This window comes from Argopecten irradians, chromosome 6, assembly GCF_041381155.1.
Source record: "Argopecten irradians isolate NY chromosome 6, Ai_NY, whole genome shotgun sequence".
Taxonomy (NCBI): Eukaryota; Metazoa; Mollusca; class Bivalvia; order Pectinida; family Pectinidae; genus Argopecten; species Argopecten irradians.
In genome coordinates, this window is record NC_091139.1 from 1,636,068 (window position 1) to 1,659,701 (window position 23,634).

At 39.9% G+C, this 23,634-nt stretch overlaps 2 protein-coding genes across 2 annotated transcripts in view; both read left to right on the top strand.

The window, feature by feature from the left end:
* Positions 1 to 745: 745 nt before the first annotated feature.
* Positions 746 to 10,040, top strand: LOC138324690 (alpha-1,3/1,6-mannosyltransferase ALG2-like). Its single transcript, XM_069269728.1, has 3 exons — positions 746 to 1,631; positions 3,059 to 3,259; positions 3,512 to 10,040. Exons 1-3 carry the CDS (start codon positions 1,136 to 1,138, stop codon positions 4,105 to 4,107), a joined length of 1,293 nt encoding a protein of 430 aa, XP_069125829.1. The 5' UTR covers positions 746 to 1,135; the 3' UTR covers positions 4,108 to 10,040.
* Positions 10,041 to 17,897: 7,857 nt separating this feature from the next.
* The window catches only part of LOC138324692 (cAMP-dependent protein kinase catalytic subunit alpha), a 152,213-nt gene continuing 146,476 nt past the window's right edge, over positions 17,898 to 23,634 (top strand). Inside the window, exon 1 of the mRNA XM_069269732.1 lies at positions 17,898 to 18,213. The gene's annotated coding sequence lies outside the window, so the exon portion shown is untranslated. The remainder of the gene's footprint in view (positions 18,214 to 23,634) is intronic.

Sequence of the window (23,634 nt, forward strand, 5' to 3'; positions counted from 1 at the left end):
AGACATGGAAAAAGATTTATAATACTCCATTTCGAATTACTCATAATACTAAATTGCAGTGGCTACAATACAGAATTTCACACCACATCTTAACAACAAATTCTTATCTTTGTAAAGTAGGTCTCTCTAATAATCCTCACTGTGTGTTCTGCTCTGTAGAAAGGGAGACAATTACTCATATTTTTTGGGAATGTACCGAAGTACAAGCTTTTTTAACTGATTTTGAGTGTCTACTGGATATCCTTTACTTACCATTCTCTATCAATAAAGAAACAATGCTTTTTGGACTTTTTAGACAAAATGGTATATACAACAGGATTGATAATGAAACTATCCTTGTGATTAAACAGTATATTTATAGAACTAGATGTTTTCAAAATTCTTTGAATGTAATGAGATTGGTAAACTGCATCAAAGATCTCCATGCTGTACAGAAACATATCGCATACGGAAAAGATCAAGCTTATATAGAGAAATTAAATTTTGAATGGAAAAAGTGGATGAAAATAGTAAACTTGGCTTAACCTTGACGTTTTTCTTTTTTTTTTTTTTTTTTTTTTTTGTTCATATACCAACATCAACTTTTTATTCATGTTATTAACTTTCCCATCACTTAAATATTTTTGTTTTGAAAAATTATTGATGTGACGCTTATTATTTACAAATAGTTTTAAGATGCACACTATCAAAACCCCCCCCCCCCCCCTCCCCTCTCTCTCTCTCTCTTCTCCGATCACAGTCTCCCTACCGCTCACTCCACTACTTTCTTGCTGTTCCTCCGTCTCCCAGTCATAAAACTCACGTACTATACATTAATATCTCTCCAAATCTTATTTATGAATGTGTGCAGATCAATGAAGTCTTGTTTGATACTTATATATGTTACTTCACATTGTATATATATGTATAGTATCGATGAAATGCCTTTTGAAAAAAAAAAAAAAAAAAAAAAAAAAAAAACACCTTCAAGTCTTATTAGTAACTTAACAGAGTTACGTCCCTTAAACAGAACTCTTTTCTGGTAAGAAACCATATTTAGTGTTCACTTCCGGGTATTGGAATATAGACGTGGCTGTCATCATTTATTCTGTTTTACATTACGCAAGACTACAGAAATCATCAAGAAGTGGAAAGAATGGTTAGGGTGGTATTTTTACATCCGGACTTAGGTATAGGAGGGGCAGAAAGAGCCGTCATTGATGCAGCGCTCGGTTTGAAATCCCGAAACCATACGGTCCATTTTGTGACTGCCCACCATGACCCATCACACTGTTTTCAGGAGACTAAAGATGGTACCTTACATGTTACCGCAGTCGGTGACTGGTTACCACGCAGTATTTTGGGGAAATGTTATGCACTATGTGCGTACCTGCGCATGGTTTATGCAGCTATTTACCTAGTATTCTTCAGCTCATTGGAATATGACATCGTGTTTTGTGATCAAATCTCTGCGTGCATCCCTGTGCTGAAATTATCGAAAGCGAGGATTTTGTTTTATTGTCATTTCCCCGACATGTTGCTGACACAAAGGAAGAGTATGTTAAAAAAAGTCTATAGAGCCCCTATAGATTGGTTAGAGGAAAAAACTACTGGAATGGCAGACTGTGTTTTAGTAAACAGCAAATTTACAGGTAGTCTTCATTTGATTTTACCAAACTGATGAAAATCCATTAAAAATGATGTAATTAAAAGATATTGTTTTAAACATAATACATATTTTTGTATATTATGTCACTCATCAATAAACTTGAAGATATTGTTATTGGAAGAAATTAATATATACAATGTGTTCCTAATTTTTATTATCATCAGATGGTGGGCTATTCAAATCGTGGTCCGTTGTCCATCCTTCCGTCCGTTAACAATTCTTGTTACCGCTATTTTTCAGAAAGGACTAAAATGATCTTTCTCAAATTTCATATGTAGGACCCTAGTTGTGCATATTGCATTTTAGGATCAATCGGTCAACTAGAACGAATATACGTACCCGGCCTACTATACCTTTCGGCCACAGTTTTCCATACTTTTTTGTAGGTTTCCAATTATTTTATGTGTATACATGCATTTACATATTATTTTTGTCCAAAACAAACATAACTACCATTCTTAATATCTATCGTACCACTCACAAGACGTCAAATTCACAATTTGTTGACTTACTATATAAATACCCTTCAGAGAGACCTCCATATGTATTATGTAAAAAATAATGCCTCGATGAGAATTTGATATTTTATGTGGTTCAATTTTAATGCCTAGTAGGTAAGCGATATTAAACAAGTACGATAAAATGCCAACAAACGTTTTATAATGCCTTGCATAATCATTAATTTGCTCCATTATCAGTAATAGGCACCAATTGTAGCTCTAAAGACTACACCATTTTCTGTCTAAAAGTCTTTTGAGCTACAATTTGCAGCTATCGGTCAACAGGATGGCAGACGGGCCACCATCTTGGATTTTAACAATTAAAGTTTGTTACCGCTATTTCTCTGAAAGTGCTGAAGAGATTCTTCTCAAATTTCACATATAGGTTGCCCTAGAGCTCTAGTTGTGCATATTGCATTTTGGGACTGATCGATCAACAAGATGGCCGACAGGCCGCCATCTTGGATTTTGATAATTGAAGTTTGTTACCGCTATTTCTCAAAAAGTACCAAAGGGATCTGTCTCAAATTTCATGTGCATGATCCCCTAGGTCCCTGGTTATGCATATTGCATTTTGGTACCAATCAGTGAACAAGATGGCCGTCTTGGATTTTGATAGTTGAAGTTTGTTCCTGCGATGTATCTCAGAAAGTAAGGAAAGGATCGTTCTCAAATTTCATATGTAGTATGTAGTAAAAGTTTGAAAAGCAGAGAAAAGATCCATTTTTCCATTGTCAGACAAAGATCATTCTTTGGTGGGCGCCAAGATCCCTCTGGGATCTCTTTTGTTGTAATCAATAATAGCTTATTGAACATATGTACATGTATTTATGGCTATTAAGTAATACAGAAAACTAAAAATAAAAAACCTTAATCTGATTTTAAAATTGTACAATTTTTCTTTTCACAGCTGGAATCTTTAAAGATACATTTACCTCCCTTGTTAGGATAACTCCAGAAGTGCTGTACCCTATACCAGATTTTTCTGCATTAGACAAGCAAGCACTACCACCGACTAGTGACCTTCTGCCTCCAAACAAACCAACAATCTTTCTCTCAATTAATCGATATGAAAGGAAGAAGAATCTATCTTTGGCTATTAGTGCTCTTGGTAATTACTTAAGCAATAATATATGTCAAATTCAATGGCTTCTCAGAAAAAAAATGATAATATGTCTACAAGTATATCAAACGTAAGTAATAAATGTTAAATTCAATTGCTCCTCAAAAACAAGAATTAACATAAAGTTTTAATTTATAGACAGATAAGGACAAATCTTGTTGTGTTTAGATTTTTGTCTAAATTGATTGATAATATATTTGTATATGTGTAGTTATACCATTTAATATTCATATTTTCCAGCATCTTTGAAAAATGTTGATGAAAAAGGTTTGAATGGTGTTCACCTGGTTATGGCTGGTGGATATGACGAAAGAGTTGTGGAGAACAGAGAATATTACAATGAACTGAAACAACTGGCAGAGGAAACTGGTGTATCTGATCATGTTAGTTTTATTTGTTCATTCAGTGATGAACAAAAGCGAACCTTACTGCGACACAGCTCTTGCCTTCTATACACCCCTGACAGAGAACACTTTGGTATTGTACCAATAGAGGCTATGTACCTTGAATGTCCAGTGATTGCAGTTAAAAGTGGAGGTCCCGTGGAAACGGTTAGACATGAAACCACAGGATTTCTGTGTGAACCATGTGATACAGACTTCTCAGCAGCTATGGTGAAATTTATTAAAAATAAAGATCTAGGGAAAAAAATGGGAAAGGCTGGTAGAAAAAGAGTAGTAGAACTATTCTCTTTTGAAGCATTCACAGACCAGCTTCATAGTGTTATCCAAAAACTCTCAGATCATGGACCTCGTCAAACACTAACTTTGTCACTGATATGGACAATGGCATTTGTGAGTGTGATATGCTTGCTGTTAGTGTATGTTCTTTTCTGATCATTTATATATATTTGTTGTTGTGAATCTGGTAACTCTCTGCTACATATTTGAGGAGTATAATTAAATCATATTTAGGAAGATATAAAGTGTATACCAAAGCATCATAGAGGATGATTATGATAAAGAGATGTGAAACATCTTACAAATAATCTCGGTATGGGCATCCTTTTTTAAATGTCATCAACAAATTTTGCTCTCGATATACACTTCAACATGAAATTTTCCTACAAAAAAAAAGGAGAAAATTAGTCAGATATTCACATATTGGTTTTATGTATCACATTTATTTATTTACAAAAGATTAAAACGTGTTTTTTGAAGAATAACAACTGTTATCCTAATTTTGCTTTCTTCCATAATGGCTCGTCATCATCATCTTTCTTCTGCTCTTCCTCTACTTTTTGGAACACTTTCACAGGTTGATTTCTGTTAAAAAAAAAAAAAACCAACATCAATGTCAAATTATGATGATATGTATTTTGCAAATGTATTTTTACACTAAACAAGGGCCCAATGGGCCCAAATCGCTCTCCTGCTATCTGGTAATCATGGTTCATACTTAACAAACATCAGAGGCCCAATATGAGGTCTCTAAGCCCCACAATTATGAAGAAGAAGTCGTTTTACATTATGTAAGACTACAGAACTAGTTTAAGCCTATTTGACCCCTGTGACCTTTAATGAAGGTCAAAGTCATTCATTTGAACAAACTTTATAGCCCTTCATCCCATCATGTCACCTGCCCAATATCAGGTCCCTAGGCCTCTTGGTTATTAAGTAATGAGTAAATTAATGAACGCAGAAAAGCATATGCCTCTATATCCATATCTAAATTACTCTGCCTCTATATCCATATCTAAATTACTCTAACAGAATTTTATCTAATAATTTTAAAAGTTTTTTGTTTAATTATCCTATTCTGATATTGTGTCCGAAAACAACATATGAAAAGTTCCTTGTCCTTCAATTAGTTATTATTCTAGGAAAGCATATGATTTTCCTATTCCATGGTGGTCTCCAAACACAATAGATATAGTCTTCTGTTTCCAATGATTTTGCTTCTTTATTCAGCTCTCTTTCCCTTTCTCTTTCGCATTTTGTTAGATCATTTCGTATCTATACAGTGGAAAACTTATGACGGTCCTTCAGTTTTTTAATGTTTCTGAAAACTGTTTTCTTCGTATCTGGGCAGTCTAGACACACAGGAACCAGCCAGCTAGTGTCGTTTGCTTCTGATGTCTTACCGAGTCTAATAGCTTTCCTTATCTCTTTCACTTGTTGACTTTGTTGTATATCAAATACATTCAACATATCTTCTACCATCACTGTATTGGCCTCCATTCGTTGTCTTCCGTCGTGTTCAGATTGCTCAGAGATTCCAAATAGGACGATGTTATTTTCCCGTTCTTTCATGTCCCTCATTTCTGACATGATCACATCTGTATTTGGCTGTGATTCCTTTGTTTTCATTTGTATTTTAACTTCATCCTGTATACAGTCTCTGATATCTGTTATATTAGTTTTATATTTCACATTTATCAATCTTTCCAGCTCTGATATCCTTTGTTCATATTCTTCCATTATTTCTTGACATCTTTCTTCTATCTTATCCGTCAATAAACTTTTTTCCTTTATTAAGAAGAAGTTGTCAAAAGATTTCAGCCTATTTGACCCCTGTGACCTTGAATGAAGGTCAATGTCATTCATTTGAACAAACTTTGTAACCCTTCCTCACAGCATGTCACAGGCTCAATATCAGATCTCTTGGTCTCTTGGTTATTAAGAAGTTGTTTGAATATTTTTGCATATTAGACCCCTGTGACCTTGGATTAAGGTCAAGGTCATTCATTTGAACATGCTTACTAGCCTTTCATCCCAGCATGTCATAGGCCCAATATTAGATACTTAGGCCTCTTGGTTATTTCAACAAAAATCCCAGAGGGCCTGTATCGCTCATCTGGTTTGTAATGCCAAGTAATCTTCTGAATACAGGTTCATTGTTTCTTTCCTGAAAGAATTTGAATATTTACCTCTAATTCCCCTATTGGGCTCCACCCCTCCTGCTCGAAGGGGGGTCTGAACCAAAATTTTTACAGGTTCTGTTCCCCTTCCCCCAAGGATGTTTGTGGCCACATTTGGTCACAATCCATGCAGAACTCTAGGACCAGTAGTAATTTATAGGATTTACCTCAAATTCCCCTATAGGAGATTTCAGAAAAGATGGCGTGACGTCACAGAAAGTTTACATCCGGGTCCTCAAAGGTACAAACACAGTATGGCGACTAATAAAAACAATAACAGATACATGTACGTACATCCCTGCTATACAATCGATACGTTGACAAAAGTATACACTTTCATACTTGCAAATTCTGATTTTAGAATGTTTTTTGATTGTTTCAGAGGTTGACAGACATTTATATTTTTATATTTACAATTGTTTATTGCTAAATATATCTGTAGATTTAGTGTTGAAGCCAGCTTGCGAAGCGGTGCCGGGCCGTCACAAGTACCCGTTTTTCACGTAGAAATCCAAGTAGTGAAAAAAGTTATGAATAGATAACTGATTTCAATGTATTTTGTTTCTGTTATACATGAAAAAGCTGTTCACAATACTATTTAATATAAATATAACGAATGTGAACCACCTGGCCAGACCACGGCCGCTCATGCATGGCTTCGCTGGTAGATCACCTCGGGCCACAGCCCATAGTTGGGAAATTAATAATATTAATACGTAATTACCAACACATATCTCAATAAGTACTTGTAAAATATATATATTTCGTTATTTTCCATGTATATCTTGTTTTAAAGGAATGGTATAAGCCACTGTGTTACACGTAAATGCAGATCTATATGTACATGTACATGTACGTGCACGTACATGTACAGTATGGCTGCCGATATCTCGAAAAAATAAAATGGTGAAATCGTTCAATTTCATGCTGTAGAGAGTTTTTTTTTTAAATTTTTGGTCACTTTTATTCCATGGGCTGCTATGTGAAGTCCCACATTGAAGTGATGTTACTTTTAAATAATTTGAATACATGTTAGATAGACTACAATATAGCTAGATCGTAGTACTGTAAATGCCGACCAGGACACATTGCGCACGGCTTCGAGAATCCTAAATTACTCGAAGTTTTGTTTTAAAATATTATAAAAAGTAACTATAAACTGACTCATTTGTATGTCATTAACTAAATTCCAAAATTTCTGACGAAAAAGTTATCCAGAATACGTAATTTTGTGACTCTGAAAAATGACGAAATTCGGGATCTCGGCAGTACTGTACGTAATGGCTGCCGTGCGCTTGGGGTAAATTTTAGTTTGGTCATAATCACACATCGTAAGGTGTTTACCAAGTAAGACTTAGAAAACAATAATCGCTTATTAAAATGTCAGTATGATATTTCGGGAAACTTGGAATTAAATTTATAATTTCAAGCTGATATTTTTAATATTCTGTCAATGTTTATACGTAGGTCTAATGGCGACCTTGTTTTTTTCTCGTGGCGGTCGAAAATGGAGTATAAACAGAGTAAAATATATGAATGCCAGATGTTTATATTTATATAATATTGTTAAATATTATTATTTACACTTTTAAAAATTAAAATAACGCAATAGTTCTCGGATTGCCGTACTATTTATTACAATAAAATGTAAACAAACATCTCAAGCGGCTGTGTTCCCACATGTTTATGTGTACAGATATACGGAGTTGTACCTTTGAGCGCCCGGATGTACCTTTGTGTGACGTCATCGCCATCTTTTCTGAAATCTCCTATTGGGTCCCACCCCTCCTGCCCCTGGCGGATCAGAGCCAAAAGTTATACAAGTTCTGTTCCCCTCCCCCCAAGGATGTTTGTGGCCAACTTTGGTTACAATCCATGCAAAAAATCTAGGGCAAGTATAAGATTTATAAGATTTACCTCTATTTCTCCTATTGGGCCCCGCCCCTCCTGCCACCTAGTAGCAATTTAAAAGGAAATGTTGACAGACAGACAACGGACAACCGATGACAGATGGACGACATACGACAGACTCAGCGCTATGACATAAGCTCACTGGCCTTCACCAGGTGAGCTAAAAAAACAAGAGGCCCAGAGGGCCTGTATCGCTCACATGGTTATTGTAATGCCAAGTAATGTTCTAAATACAGGTTCATTGTTTCTTTTCTGAATAAATTTAATGATTTACCTGTAATTTCTCTATTGGGACCCATTCTTTCTGCTCCAGGGGGTCAGAGCCAAAATTTATACAAACTCTGGTTAAATTCCCTGCAGAGCTCTATGATTAATAGCGATTTACACCTATTTTGCCCCGCCCATCCTGCCCTTGGGGGGACAGAGCCAAAATGTATACAAACTATGTTCCCCTTCCCAAAAGGATGTTTCTGGCCAAATTCAGTTACATTCCATGCAGAACTCCATGACAAGTAGTGTTTTAAAAGAATTTGCCTCTATTTCCCCTATTGGGCCCCGCCCCTCCTGCCCCCCCCCCCCAGGGGTCAAAGCCAAAATTTATACAAACTCTGATCCCCTTCCCCCATGGGTTTTCTGGCCAAATTTGGTTACATTCCTTGCAGAACACTATAAATACCGATTGAAAGGATTTACTTCTATTTCCCTAATTGCCCCTGCGAATTGATGTTCATGAACTTTCATGAACCATGAAATGTTCATGAATGTTAATGAACTTTCTGTAAATGTTCATGAATTGTTCATTAAATTTTTCATACAAAGTTCATGAACATTGGTTCATTAAGTGTCCATGAAGTTTCATGAACTTTTCATGAATAGTTCATGAATATAATATTTAAATATGGTTTTCATGAACATCAGTAGATTGTTCATGAACTTATTCTTAATTCATGAACTATTCATGAACATAAATTATATGTTCATGAACTAAATTGAAGTAACTGGTTAATTATGCTTTAAAAACATGCCTTGATTTTTTAATGCTAAATTTGATTTATTTTTTTCCCCTATTTTTCAAAAATATGTGAAGCTCAAAAAAAATTAATTTTTCATAAAATCAAAGAGAAGCCTCTTGCATGATCACATGAGAAACAATCTGGCTTTTGATTGGGTGCTGGAATATAGGGTCATGACATCACCAGATTTTAAACAGTGTTGGAGGCATTTACAAAGAGATGAACTATGTGCAACAATTCTTAGGATATATTATAATCCAAAGGTTCATATTATGGATTGATGACACAGTTTACAAGGTATGTTGAATATATAATTATATTGTTTGTTTGATTTCAATTTAATGTGCATAGCATATCTTTAGGAGCTGGAGTTTGCATGTACATGAGGATTTGATTTCTACAAGTACACAAGCTAGTTTCATAACCTGAAAAGTGTGAAATAATAAAGAAATGTATAAATAATTGGTATCTAAAAGATTAAATGGATAATATATGTAGAATCTGTTTTTCAAAAGTCACATTTTAACTATTGAAACTTTCCATTTACTGGCTGGATCAATTTGTTTGACAAGAGATGCTTCCAATATAGTCAGAATCAGTTGATATACACGGTAGCTAGTCCTTTAATTAATAATAACTATTAGCATTTTATGGATACAGAAGCTATCAAATTTAACTAGTCATTTAAAGGGGTCAGGACATTTCCTTTCACAAGCTAGTAGCCTGAAATGTATGTGTACATAATATCGGCTTAGACATGTGTAAGGAATTTACACACTGAGATTAAGGATGGACCATGGCCTCAAGGCCATACTTAGTGGCCATGGGATAGGGAGGGGGTACAGAGAAGGGGAAACAGCTGGACACAAAGGGCCCTTGCACTTATATACTGTCAGTGTAAACTTCACCACTGAACTACAATAGACAGGTTTATTCAAAATATTTGCTATCAAAGGAAATTTTTTCAACCCTCTTTAAAAACAAAACAGACTTATATATAATAATTATATATATTGTATGTAATGTATATGTTATTATGACATCTATTTATAATCTATACTATGACTTTGTCATTTTCTCCTAAAAAGAAAATTCATTGCTTGAAAAATAAACATGTCAGCTGGAGACTTTTTAATGAATTTGTTTTTCAATATTAAAGCATGATTGCTGCAGTTGTAATTCATTACAAATTTTGATTCAGTATCAAACTGGTTATGATGCAGTTCATGAACTGTTCATGAACTAAATATTCATGAACTGTCATCAATTTTTTTCATGAACAGTTCATGAAGCATTGTTTACTATTTTCATTTGGCCATTTAATGTTCATGAACAGTTCATCAAATGTTCATAACTGTTCATGAACTATTCATGAACTGTCCATGAACTGTCCATGAACTATTCATGAACCTGTTCATGAACTAAATATTTACGAACAGTTCATGAACTGTGCATGAAAATGCTGTGTATTATTTCCATTAGGCCATTTAATGTTCATGAACTTAATTCATGAACTTTTAAGTTCATGAACTTTTGACGAATAGTTCATGTATAGTTCATGAATGTTCATGAATTATTCATGATCAATTCGCATGGGTGGGCCCTGCCCCTCCTACCCCCCTCGGGATCAGAGCCAAATTTATACAAACTCTGTTTCCCTTCCCCCAAGGATGTTTCTGGCCAAATTTAGCTACATTCCACGCAGAACTTTATGACAAATAAGTAGCGATTTAAAGAATTTTCCCTCTATTTCACCTATTTGGCCCCGCCCCTCCTGCCTCCAGGGGATGTATGAGTGGAGGGGTCACTCTGTACAGGGTTATATGTATGAGTGGAGGGGTCACTCTGTACAGGGTTATATGTATGAGTGGAGGGGTCACTCTGTACAGGGTTATATGTATGAGTGGAGGGGTCACTCTGTACAGGGTTATATGTATGAGTGGAGGGGTCACTCTGTACAGGGTTATATATATGAGTGGAGGGGTCACTCTGTACAGGGTTATATGTATGAGTGGAGGGGCCACTCTGTACAGGGTTATATGTATGAGTGGAGGGGTCACTCTGTACAGGGTTATATGTATGAGTGGAGGGGTCACTCTGTACAGGGTTATATGTATGAGTGGAGGGGTCACTCTGTACAGGGTTATATGTATGAGTGGAGGGGCCACTCTGTACAGGGTTATATGTATGAGTGGAGGGGTCACTCTGTACAGGGTTATATGTATGAGTGGAGGGGTCACTCTGTACAGGGTTATATGTATGAGTGGAGGGGTCACTCTGTACAGGGTTATATGTATGAGTGGAGGGGTCACTCTGTACAGGGTTATATGTATGAGTGGAGGGGTCACTCTGTACAGGGTTATATGTATGAGTGGAGGGGTCACTCTGTACAGGGTTATATGTATGAGTGGAGGGGTCACTCTGTACAGGGTTATATGTATGAGTGGAGGGGTCACTCTGTACAGGGTTATATGTATGAGTGGAGGGGTCACTCTGTACAGGGTTATATGTATGAGTGGAGGGGTCACTCTGTACAGGGTTATATGTATGAGTGGAGGGGTCACTCTGTACAGGGTTATATGTATGAGTGGAGGGGTCACTCTGTACAGGGTTATATGTATGAGTGGAGGGGTCACTCTGTACAGGGTTATATGTATGAGTGGAGGGCCAAGGGGTCACTCTGTACAGGGTTATATGTATGAGTGGAGGGGCCACTCTGTACAGGGTTATATGTATGAGTTGAGGGGTCACTCTGTACAGGGTTATATATATGAGTGGAGGGGCAACTCTGTACAGGGTTATATGTATGAGTGGAGTGTTCACTCTGTACAGGGTTATATGTATGAGTGGAGGGGTCACTCTGTACAGGGTTATATGTATGAGTGGAGGGGCCACTCTGTACAGGGTTATATGTATGAGTGGAGGGGTCACTCTGTACAGGGTTATATGTATGAGTGGAGGGGTCACTCTGTACAGGGTTATATGTATGAGTGGAGGGGTCACTCTGTACAGGGTTATATGTATGAGTGGAGGGGTCACTCTGTACAGGGTTATATGTATGAGTGGAGGGCCACTCTGTACAGGGTTATATGTATGAGTGGAGGGGTCACTCTGTACAGGGTTATATGTATGAGTGGAGGGGCCACTCTGTACAGGGTTATATGTATGAGTGGAGGGGCCACTCTGTACAGGGTTATATGTATGAGTGGAGGGGTCACTCTGTACAGGGTTATATGTATGAGTGGAGGGGCCACTCTGTACAGGGTTATATGTATGAGTGGAGGGGCCACTCTGTACAGGGTTATATGTATGTATGAGTGGAGGGGTCACTCTGTACAGGGTTATATGTATGAGTGGAGGGGTCACTCTGTACAGGGTTATATGTATGAGTGGAGGGGCACTCTGTACAGGGTTATATGTATGAGTGGAGGGGCCACTCTGTACAGGGTTATATGTATGAGTGGAGGGGCCACTCTGTACAGGGTTATATGTATGAGTGGAGGGGCATCTGTACAGGTTATATGTATGAGTGGAGGGCAACTCTGTACAGGGTTATATGTATGAGTGGAGGGGTCACTCTGTACAGGGTTATATGTATGAGTGGAGGGGCCACTCTGTACAGGGTTATATGTATGAGTGGAGGGCCACTCTGTACAGGGTTATATGTATGAGTGGAGGGGTCACTCTGTACAGGGTTATATGTAGATGTATATATGTATGAGTGGAGGGGCCACTCTGTACAGGGTTATATGTATGAGTGGAGGGGTCAACTCTGTACAGGGTTATATGTATGAGTGGAGGGGTCACTCTGTACAGGGTTATATGTATGAGTGGAGGGGTCACTCTGTACAGGGTTATATGTATGAGTGGAGGGGTCACTCTGTACAGGGTTATATGTATGAGTGGAGAGGTCACTCTGTACAGGGTTATATGTATGAGTGGAGGGGTCACTCTGTACAGGGTTATATGTATGAGTGGAGGGGTCACTCTGTACAGGGTTATATGTATGAGTGGAGGGGTCACTCTGTACAGGGTTATATGTACAAGAGAAGTGCCACTCTGTACAGGGGTATGAGTGGAGGGCCACTCTGTACAGGGTTATATGTATGAGTGGAGGGGTCACTCTGTACAGGGTTATATGTATGAGTGGAGGGGTCAACTCTGTACAGGGTTATATGTATGAGTGGAGGGGTCACTCTGTACAGGGTTATATGTATGAGTGGAGGGGCCACTCTGTACAGGGTTATATGTATGAGTGGAGGGGCCACTCTGTACAGGGTTATATGTATGAGTGGAGGGGTCACTCTGTACAGGGTTATATGTATGAGTGGAAGGGAGGGGTCACTCTGTACAGGGTTATATGTATGAGTGGAGGGGTCACTCTGTACAGGGTTATATGTATGAGTGGAGGGGTCACTCTGTACAGGGTTATATGTATGAGTGGAGGGGTCACTCTGTACAGGGTTATATGTATGAGTGGAGGGGCCACTCTGTACAGGGTTATATGTATGAGTGGAGGGGTCACTCTGTACAGGGTTATATGTATGAGTGGAGGGGTCCACTCTGTACAGGGTTATATGTATGAGTGGAGGGGTCACTCTGTACAGGGTTATATGTATGAGTGGAGGGGTCACTCTGTACAGGGTTATATGTATGAGTGGAGGGGTCACTCTGTACAGGGTTATATGTATGAGTGGAGGGGCCACTCTGTACAGGGTTATATGTATGAGTGGAGGGGCCACTCTGTACAGGGTTATATGTATGAGTGGAGGGGCCACTCTGTACAGGGTTATATGTATGAGTGGAGGGGTCACTCTGTACAGGGTTATATGTATGAGTGGAGGGGTCACTCTGTACAGGGTTATATGTATGAGTGGAGGGGTCACTCTGTACAGGGTTATATGTATGAGTGGAGGGGTCACTCTGTACAGGGTTATATGTATGAGTGGAGGGGTCACTCTGTACAGGGTTATATGTATGAGTGGAGGGGTCACTCTGTACAGGGTTATATGTATGAGTGGAGGGGCCACTCTGTACAGGGTTATATGTATGAGTGGAGGGGCCACTCTGTACAGGGTTATATGTATGAGTGAGGGGCCACTCTGTACAGGGTTATATGTATGAGTGGAGGTGTCACTCTGTACAGGGTTATATGTATGAGTGGAGGGGTCACTCTGTACAGGGTTATATGTATGAGTGGAGGGGTCACTCTGTACAGGGTTATATGTATGAGTGGAGGGGTCACTCTGTACAGGGTTATATGTATGAGTGGAGGGGCCACTCTGTACAGGGTTATATGTATGAGTGGAGGGGTCACTCTGTACAGGGTTATATGTATGAGTGGAGGGGTCACTCTGTACAGGGTTATATGTATGAGTGGAGGGCCACTCTGTACAGGGTTATATGTATGAGTGGAGGGGCCACTCTGTACAGGGTTATATGTATGAGTGGAGGGGTCACTCTGTACGGGGTTATATGTATGAGTGGAGGGGCCACTCTGTACAGGGTTATATGTATGAGTGGAGGGCACTCTGTACAGGGTTATATGTATGAGTGGAGGGGCCACTCTGTACAGGGTTATATGTATGAGTGGAGGGGCCACTCTGTACAGGGTTATATGTATGAGTGGAGGGGTCACTCTGTACAGGGTTATATGTATGAGTGGAGGGGTCACTCTGTACAGGGTTATATGTATGAGTGAAAAGGTCAATCTGTACAGGGTTATATGTATGAGTGAGGGGCCACTCTGTACAGGGTTATATGTATGAGTGGAGGGGTCACTCTGTACATGGTTATATGTATGAGTGGAGGGTCCACTCTGTACAGGGTTATATGTATGAGTGGAGGGGTCACTCTGTACAGGGTTATATGTATGAGTGTACATGGTTATATGTATGAGTGGAGGGGCCACTCTGTACAGGGTTATATGTATGAGTGGAGGGGCCACTCTGTACAGGGTTATATGTATGAGTGGAGGGGTCACTCTGTACAGGGTTATATGTATGAGTGGAGGGGCCACTCTGTACAGGGTTATATGTATGAGTGGAGGGGCCACTCTGTACAGGGTTATATGTATGAGTGGAGGGGTCACTCTGTACAGGGTTATATGTATGAGTGGAGGGGGCCACTCTGTACAGGGTTATATGTATGAGTGGAGGGGTCACTCTGTACAGGGTTATATGTATGAGTGGAGGGGTCCACTCTGTACAGGGTTATATGTATGAGTGGAGGGGTCACTCTGTACAGGGTTATATGTATGAGTGGAGGGGTCACTCTGTACAGGTTATATGTATGAGTGGAGGGGCACTCTACAGGGTTATATGTATGAGTGGAGGGGTCACTCTGTACAGGGTTATATGTATGAGTGGAGGGGTCACTCTGTACAGGGTTATATGTATGAGTGGAGGGGTCCACTCTGTACAGGGTTATATGTATGAGTGGAGGGGCCACTCTGTACAGGGTTATATGTATGAGTGGAGGGGCCACTCTGACAGGTTATATGTATGATGGAGGGCATCTGTACAGGGTTATATGTATGAGTGGAGGGGCCACTCTGTACAGGGTTATATGTATGGTGGAGGGGTCACTCTGTAAGGGTTATATGTATGAGTGGAGGGGCCACTCTGTACAGGGTTATATGTATGAGTGGAGGGGTCACTCTGTACAGGGTTATATGTATGAGTGGAGGGGTCACTCTGTACAGGGTTATATGTATGAGTGGAGGGGTCACTCTGTACAGGGTTATATGTATGAGTGGAGGGGTCACTCTGTACAGGGTTATATGTATGAGTGGAGGGGTCACTCTGTACAGGGTTACATGTATGCGTGGAGGGGGTCACATTGTTACATGTATGATGTATGAGTGGAGGGGTCACTCTGTTACAGGGTTATATGTATGAGTGGAGGGGTCACTCTGTACAGGGTTATATGTATGAGTGGAGGGGTCACTCTGTACAGGGTTATATGTATGAGTGGAGGGGTCACTCTGTACAGGGTTATATGTATGAGTGGAGGGCCACTCTGTACAGGGTTATATGTATGATGTGAGGGATTAAGGGTATATGTAAGGGTTATATGTATGAGTGGAGGGGCCACTCTGTACAGGGTTATATGTATGAGTGGAGGGTCACTCTGTGCAGGGTTATATGTATGAGTGGAGGGGTCACTCTGTACAGGGTTATATGTATGAGTGGAGGGGGTCACTCTGTACAGGGTTATATGTATGAGTGGAGGGGTCACTCTGTACAGGGTTATATGTATGAGTGGAGGGGCCACTCTGTACAGGGTTATATGTATGAGTGGAGGGGCCACTCTGTACAGGGTTATATGTATGAGTGGAGGGGCCACTCTGTACAGGGTTATATATGTATGAGTGGAGGAGCCACTCTGTACAGGGTAATATGTATGAGTGGAGGGACCACTCTGTACAGGGTAATATGTATGAGTTGAGGGGCCACTCTGTACAGGGTAATATGTATGAGTGGAGGGACCACTCTGTACAGGATTATATGTATGAGTGGAGGGGTTTCTCTTTACGGGGATATATTTATGAGTGTAGTGGTCACTCTGTACAGGGTTTAAGTATGCACATGGGGAGGGGGCACACTGTACAGGGTTGTTATGAAAGTACATGGAGAGAGCCACTCAGAATTTAAACATGTACATTGGGAGGGGTACCTTGTACAAAGTAGACGTCGATTTCAAGAAAAGGTTCAAAATGAAATTGAAAATCGGTTTGGGCAGCCAGAGTCTTTGTTAGTCGGTATTTATAGGTTTCTATAGTATATAATGATTTCTTTGTCTACTCCAGTCTGTATGGGTCGGTATTTACAGGTTTCCGTAGTAGATATAATGATTTCTTTGTCTGCTCGAGTCTGTATAGGTCGGTATTTACAGGTTTCTGTAGTATATAATGATTTCCCTGGCTGCTCTAAATCTGGTCTGTATGGGTCGGTATTTAAAGGTGTCTGTCTGTAGTATATAATGATCTCTTTGGCTGCTCGAGTCTTTATGGGTCGGTATTTACAGGTTTTTTTAGTATATAATGATTTCTTTGTCTGCTCGAGTCTGTATTGGTCGGTATTTACAGGTTTTTGTAGTATATAATGATTTCTTTGTCTGCTCGAGTCTGTATAGTTCGGTATTTACAGGTTTCTGTAAAATATGATGATTTCCCCTGTTTATAAAGGGTCGTGTAATTTAAATAGATAAGTCCAGCGTTGGAGGTCTGTTGGTTTGTCCAGCATCGAAGGTCGGTATATACAGGTAATGGGGTCGCCCATGCAAGTAATCGGTGCACATGTCACTTTTGACATATACAGCTGATAGCCAACTAAATCATCCTCCGCGTGCTATTTATACACATGCCTATGTATATATGCATGTACATGTATGTAAATGCCCTAGGTATAATGTATTTATATACATATAATAGTCGCCGAGAGTTCTACGTGTCGCACATAAAGTTTGTGAAGTCTCATTATACAGCGTTTCCCATCTTTGTATATTGATTACACTCTAATGAAATTCTACCGACTAGGAAATTTAAAACACACTAAAAGCAATTTGTAACAAGTTATAAGTAGTAACGGCGTGATTTAATAAGACACGTTCCGCGGCCCCGCTATAAAGAAAGTAAACTATGTACGTCTCAGAGTTCGCAAACAAACACACATTCAGCTAAATTGAACAACAATTTTATTATACGCCCAAATTAAAACTTGCTCTGAAGGAGTAGCAGAGCTGCAATCTGATGATAAGTTGATATAATACTGCAATGGGATTTTTAGTCTATCCGTATCGACGTTCTAATCAGCAGGCGAAAATAGTCGATAGTCCTTACACACGCGTAGAACGTGCTGCATATAGTCGGTAGTTGTGGGAGCGAATGTTGGCGTGATAAAGTTGTGGCGTAGAGGGGAGGTATTTCGGACCCCCCAGGATTACAGGTGTGTGTCGTCTGCTGGGAAGTATAACTTACCTGTAAAGTAGGTCAAACTTAGCATATACACTTGCCTCATTACTACACATCTCACATTTGTATTGGTTGTGTTGGAGAAGATACATCAATCTGGGATTATTTGTCATATATACATGAACAAACATCAGCAGGACTAAACTCATTGTGGAACTTACACTCTCTTAAGGACGAGTTCAAGGTAAGTTTACTTTTAGGTGTTTTCCATGCTTTAGTTACACCTGACTTAAGCCACATATTTTGAAAGCATCATTTTTTTACTTCTATACAACAGATGAAGTCATTTGAATGAGGTGCTGATTGTTTTAGCATCAGCTATTCCACTAATAATTTGTCAGATTGTTTACATGCATATGATATGTAGTAGCTGCATTTTCTATATGGCAATTGGATAACTGTAAGAAAAATAAAATGTTAGTTAATCAATTAAATGACACAGAACATTATACACTTGCAACGGTTCCTCAAGTAAAGATTCAAGACCTGTCAAAAAGTCGGAATGATCGTACAAAAAGTATTTAAGGGCATTTTTATGTTGTTATATTTGACCTCCCCGAAAACGTACATACGTGGAGGTTACTGTCGACATCCTTCTCGCTCTGTACACGAATACCAAGGAGTTTGTTTTGATATTAGTTACTATTTTCCCGAAAACGAAAATGATTCGAAATTGACATAGCTCAAATGTTGTGGAAGTCAGGAAACTGGATTTATCATAACTTTCTCTACGTTAGAGAACTTTGTCATATATACATTGTGTAACTACGCTGCGGCTCTGCGTGTCGTGTTTATAGAGGTGTTTCGATATAATTATGTAATTGTAAATAAATACATGCACGAAATATCAAATTTCACGTTATCGCAGTTAAATGAACCACGTCCATGTGAAAATCGTTGTGATGTGTTATATAAAGGTATAGAGGATAGGCTAGTGGCCGGGACCCTCATCAATCTTCTGTCATTGGAATGTATAATATTTATAATAGACGAGGAATTAATACAGTCATGGAAATAATCGGTCGTCTTACCACTTCTTGAATTTAAGTTAAAAGTATTTCGACCTATATTATTAATGTGTGTGTGTGTTGTTTGAGAGCACTCTTCATTTTGCATAGTGATGACAATTTGAGCTCATGATACAACGTGTGATGTCATTTCCCATCATTATACCTCTATTCTAATTCCTCGTTTTGTGTATTGGACGCTACATTTCTGAACCAAATTACGGCCCATTACAATTCGGTGGTCTATTTTAACATCTTTAAATAGACAAAGTGTTTGTCCCTGATGTATCCATTCAAGCAGACTGCCCCCCTCCCTAAACCTACCGCATTGGACTATCACCTGTCTATTATCTATCAATCGCAACCATTTGTGATGTACTTTGTGTATTAATACCCCCAAATCTTGACTCGTCCTAATCATAAACTTCCCTCGACCTGACCTTATGTTGCCAACCAACCTTGACAGTACAATATCTTTGTATTTTCCTCCTAACATTGACATGCTCCACGTGTATTGTGCTTGCCTCTTTTTTGTAACTTTTGAAAAATAACTTACGAGTGTGAAATAAATTCCATATCCAACAACCCCTCCTACCCGTCACTTTGACATTGTGCTGCAACCATTGTGTACTATCCTCGACCTTTGGTGTGTTGTCTTCCTTTGTATTGTCCGCCTTTTCAACTTAACCTGGTGTTGCCCAATTGAAGCATTCAGTTTTCTTTACCACGATTTCCTCTCTCCATATTAACCTTTCGTTACCTCCCTCCCAACTTTGTCGTATGTTATCGACCTTGACCTTGTTATGTCATGCCTTTTTTCTCCATCTTGACCTTGCTTTATAATCTCCGAACACTTTTGCTCTATCCTCGACCATGACCTTGTCCTTTTATTCATTTTGACTTGTAACCTAAACATTGAAATTTTGTCCATCTCATTTATATTTTGATGTCTCCTCGACTTTTGACCTAGAGTTCAATGCCCTCGTAAATTTTATTTACATATCCCATCCGATCTTGGCCTCGAGTTGTCCATGTATTGGCTAATCTCTCCCAGAGTTCATTGCGGTTCCCTGATTCCTCAGAATGTGGGGTGACATTGAACCCCGAGAGAGATTGCTTGCTGCCCTAATCACAATCCTTTTCTTACTTTCTCACCACCAACGTCCCATTGCATGCAGTGCCTAGTGGTAGTGATACTACCAGCGATAAAAGCTACACTTGTGTTGGGCAACTGACCAAGGACCATACAACAGTCGACGTTTACGGAAAGTGCCGAAGGTTCCCGATTGGTAGCGATATCTGTTCCCATAGGAAGCCATTACACAACTTAACATTCTCTTTAAGCATTAGGAGAGGCCTACATGCATATTTCATGTGTGTGTATACCAGTGTAACAGACAGTTAAGATAAGTATACAGATTGATTTTTGCGAACATTTGTAACTTATGGCCGGGATTAGATACAAAATAAAGCAAATCGCATTTTTTCAGCTAAATAATGTTCCGCATATTGATCTATAGGCGCTTAACGGGTTGAAGAAACTGATTTATTTCTCTTAACGGTTGACAGGGAAAGATCTTAAAGTAATATATTGTGGTGACAAAGCATTTTTAGTGTAGCCAACAAAGGTTTTATTGTTACGATGTGAACGTCATCCACTGTCCTCTATGAACTGGCCTGTGAAGTCAATACCTCGGTCAGTTCTCGAGTCGTGATCATGAGCTGTTAGAAGTATTGTCTAACAAACCGAGAGGTCTCGGGCGTAAGGAATCCGGGATTGTGATTAGGTTTATTGTCGTGACAGCTCTGTTGAAATGCCATGAAAGCTCATTGCTAAGACGACAATAGCACGTCCTTATATTGGGGACGAAATTAAGCCAGGTTTACGCTCGGACGATCTATAGTAATAGCGTAAGATAGCGCACAAAGGACTTCTGACAGTTACAGTCAGTTAAAAATACTGTAATGGTCTCAGGGGTAGTATAATCGTGATCATTTCGGAGTATTGGAATTTAGATACCAGTTACTTTCAATCATTGCCTTTATTATTTTCATTTTCATTTGATGTTTGGGAGTAAAATTAGTAACGCCACAAAACAGGTTACGGGTAATATTGATATGCGTTCTGTGAACAGATAATGATGGTGGATTAATTCGGTGTATTTTTATCACGCTTTATTGTATCGCAAACTAATAAACAAATGCTTGATTGCAATCAAACTACAGTATATAGAACTCGGGCCTAATGTATATAGGACTGGGGCTAGATGCAGACAGAACTCAGGCCTGCTATATATAGAACTGGGGCCTAATGTATATAGAACTGGTGCCTAATGTATATAGAACTGGTGCCTAATGTATATAGAACTGAGGCCTGCTGTATATAGAACTGGGGCCTAATGTATATAGAACTGAGGCCTGTTGTATATAGAACTGGGGCCTAATGTATATAGAACTGAGGCCTGCTGTATATAGAACTGGGGCCTGCTGTATATATAACTGGGGCCTAATGTATATAGAACTGAGGCCTGCTGTATATAGAACTGGGGCCTGATGTATATAGAACTGAGGCCTGCTGTATATAGAACTGAGGCCTGCTGTATATAGAACTGAGGCCTGCTGTATATAGAACTGAGGCCTGCTGTATATAGAACTGAGGCCTGCTGTATATAGAACTGAGGCCTGCTGTATATAGAACTGAGGCCTAATGTATATAGAACTGAGGCCTGCTGTATATAGAACTGAGGCCTGCTGTATATAGAACTGAGGCCTGCTGTATATAGAACTGAGGCCTGCTGTATATAGAACTGAGGCCTGCTGTATATAGAACTGGGGCCTAATGTATATAGAACTGAGGCCTGCTGTATATAGAACTGGGGCCTGATGTATATAGAACTGAGGCCTGCTGTATATAGAACTGAGGCCTGCTGTATATAGAACTGAGGCCTGCTGTATATAGAACTGAGGCCTGCTGTATATAGAACTGAGGCCTGCTGTATATAGAACTGAGGCCTGCTGTATATAGAACTGAGGCCTGCTGTATATAGAACTGAGGCCTGCTGCAGACATAACACAGGCCTGCTGTATATAGAACTGAGGCCTGCTGTATATAGAACTGGGGCCTAATGTATATAGAACTGAGGCCTGATGTATATAGAACTGGGGCCTGATGTATATAGAACTGGGGCCTGATGTATATAGAACTGGGGCCTGATGTATATAGAACTGAGGCCTGCTGTATAAAGAACTGAGGCCTGCTGTATATAGAACTGAGGCCTGCTGGCCTGCTGCAGACAGAACTGAGGCCTGATGTATATAGAACTGGGGCCTGATGTATATAGAACTGGGGCCTGATGTATATAGAACTAGGGCCTGCTGTATATAGAACTGAGGCCTGCTGTATATAGAACTGAGGCCTGCTGTATATAGAACTGAGGCCTGCTGCAGACATAACTCATGCCTGCTGTACATAGAATTTGGGCTAGCTGTATGTAGAACTGGGGCTTGCTGCAGACAGAAATGGAGCCTGCTGTATATAGAACTTGGGCCTGCTGTATATAGAACTGGGGCCTGCTGTATATAGAACTTGGGCCTGCTGTATATAGAACTGGGGCCTGATGCAGACAGAACTGGGGCCTGCTACAAACAGAACTCGGGCCTGCTGTATTAACTCTGGTCTGCTGCAGACAGAACTGGGGCTTGTTACAAACAGAACTCAGACCTGCTGTATATAGAACTGAGGCCTGCTGTATATAGAACTGAGGCCTGCTGTATAAAGAACTGAGGCCTGCTGTATATAGAACTGAGGCTTGCTGCAGACAGAACTGAGGCCTGCTGTATATAGAACTGAGGCCTGCTGTATATAGAACTGAGGCCTGCTGTATATAGAACTGAGGCCTGCTGTATATAGAACTGAGGCCTGCTGTATATAGAACTGAGGCCTGCTGTATATAGAACTGAGGCCTGCTGTATATAGAACTCAGGCCTGCTGTATATAGAACTGAGGCCTGCTGTATAAAGAACTGAGGCCTGTTGTATATAGAACTGAGGCCTGCTGCAGAGAGAACTCAGGTCTACTGTATATAGAACTGCGGTCTGCTGCAGACAGAACTCAGGACTGCTGTATATAGAACTAGGGCCTGCTGTAGACAGAACACAGGACTGCTGTATATAGAACTGAGGCCTGCTGCAGACAGAACTCAGGACTGCTGTATATAGAACTCGGGCCTGCTGTATATAGAACTGGGGCCCGCTGCAGACAGAACTCAGGCCTGCTGTATATAGAACTTTGGCCTGCTGCAGACAGAACTCAGGACTCCTGTATATAGAACTAGGGCCTGCTGTATAAAGAACTGAGGCCTGCTGCAGACAGAACTCAAGACTGCTGTATATAGAACTGAGGCCTGCTGCAGACAGAACTCAGGTCTGCTGTATATAGAACTAGGGCCTGCTGCAGACAGAACTCAGGACTGCTGTATATAGAACTGATGCCTGCTGCAGACAGATCTCAGGACTGCTGTATATAGAACTAGGGCCTGCTGCAGACAGAACTCAGGCCTGCTGTATATAGAACTGAGGCCTGCTGCAGACAGATCTCA

What these genes read in the sequence shown, in the direction of transcription:
- LOC138324690 (XM_069269728.1), top strand. Translation starts at nt 1,136, where the DNA reads ATGGTTAGGGTGGTATTTTTACATCCGGACTTAGGTATAGGAGGGGCA. An exon ending in AGTAAACAGCAAATTTACAG is followed by an intron (nt 1,632 to 3,058) that starts GTAGTCTTCATT and finishes TTCTTTTCACAG; the next exon opens with CTGGAATCTTTAAAGATACA. An exon ending in TTTGGCTATTAGTGCTCTTG is followed by an intron (nt 3,260 to 3,511) that starts GTAATTACTTAA and finishes CATATTTTCCAG; the next exon opens with CATCTTTGAAAAATGTTGAT.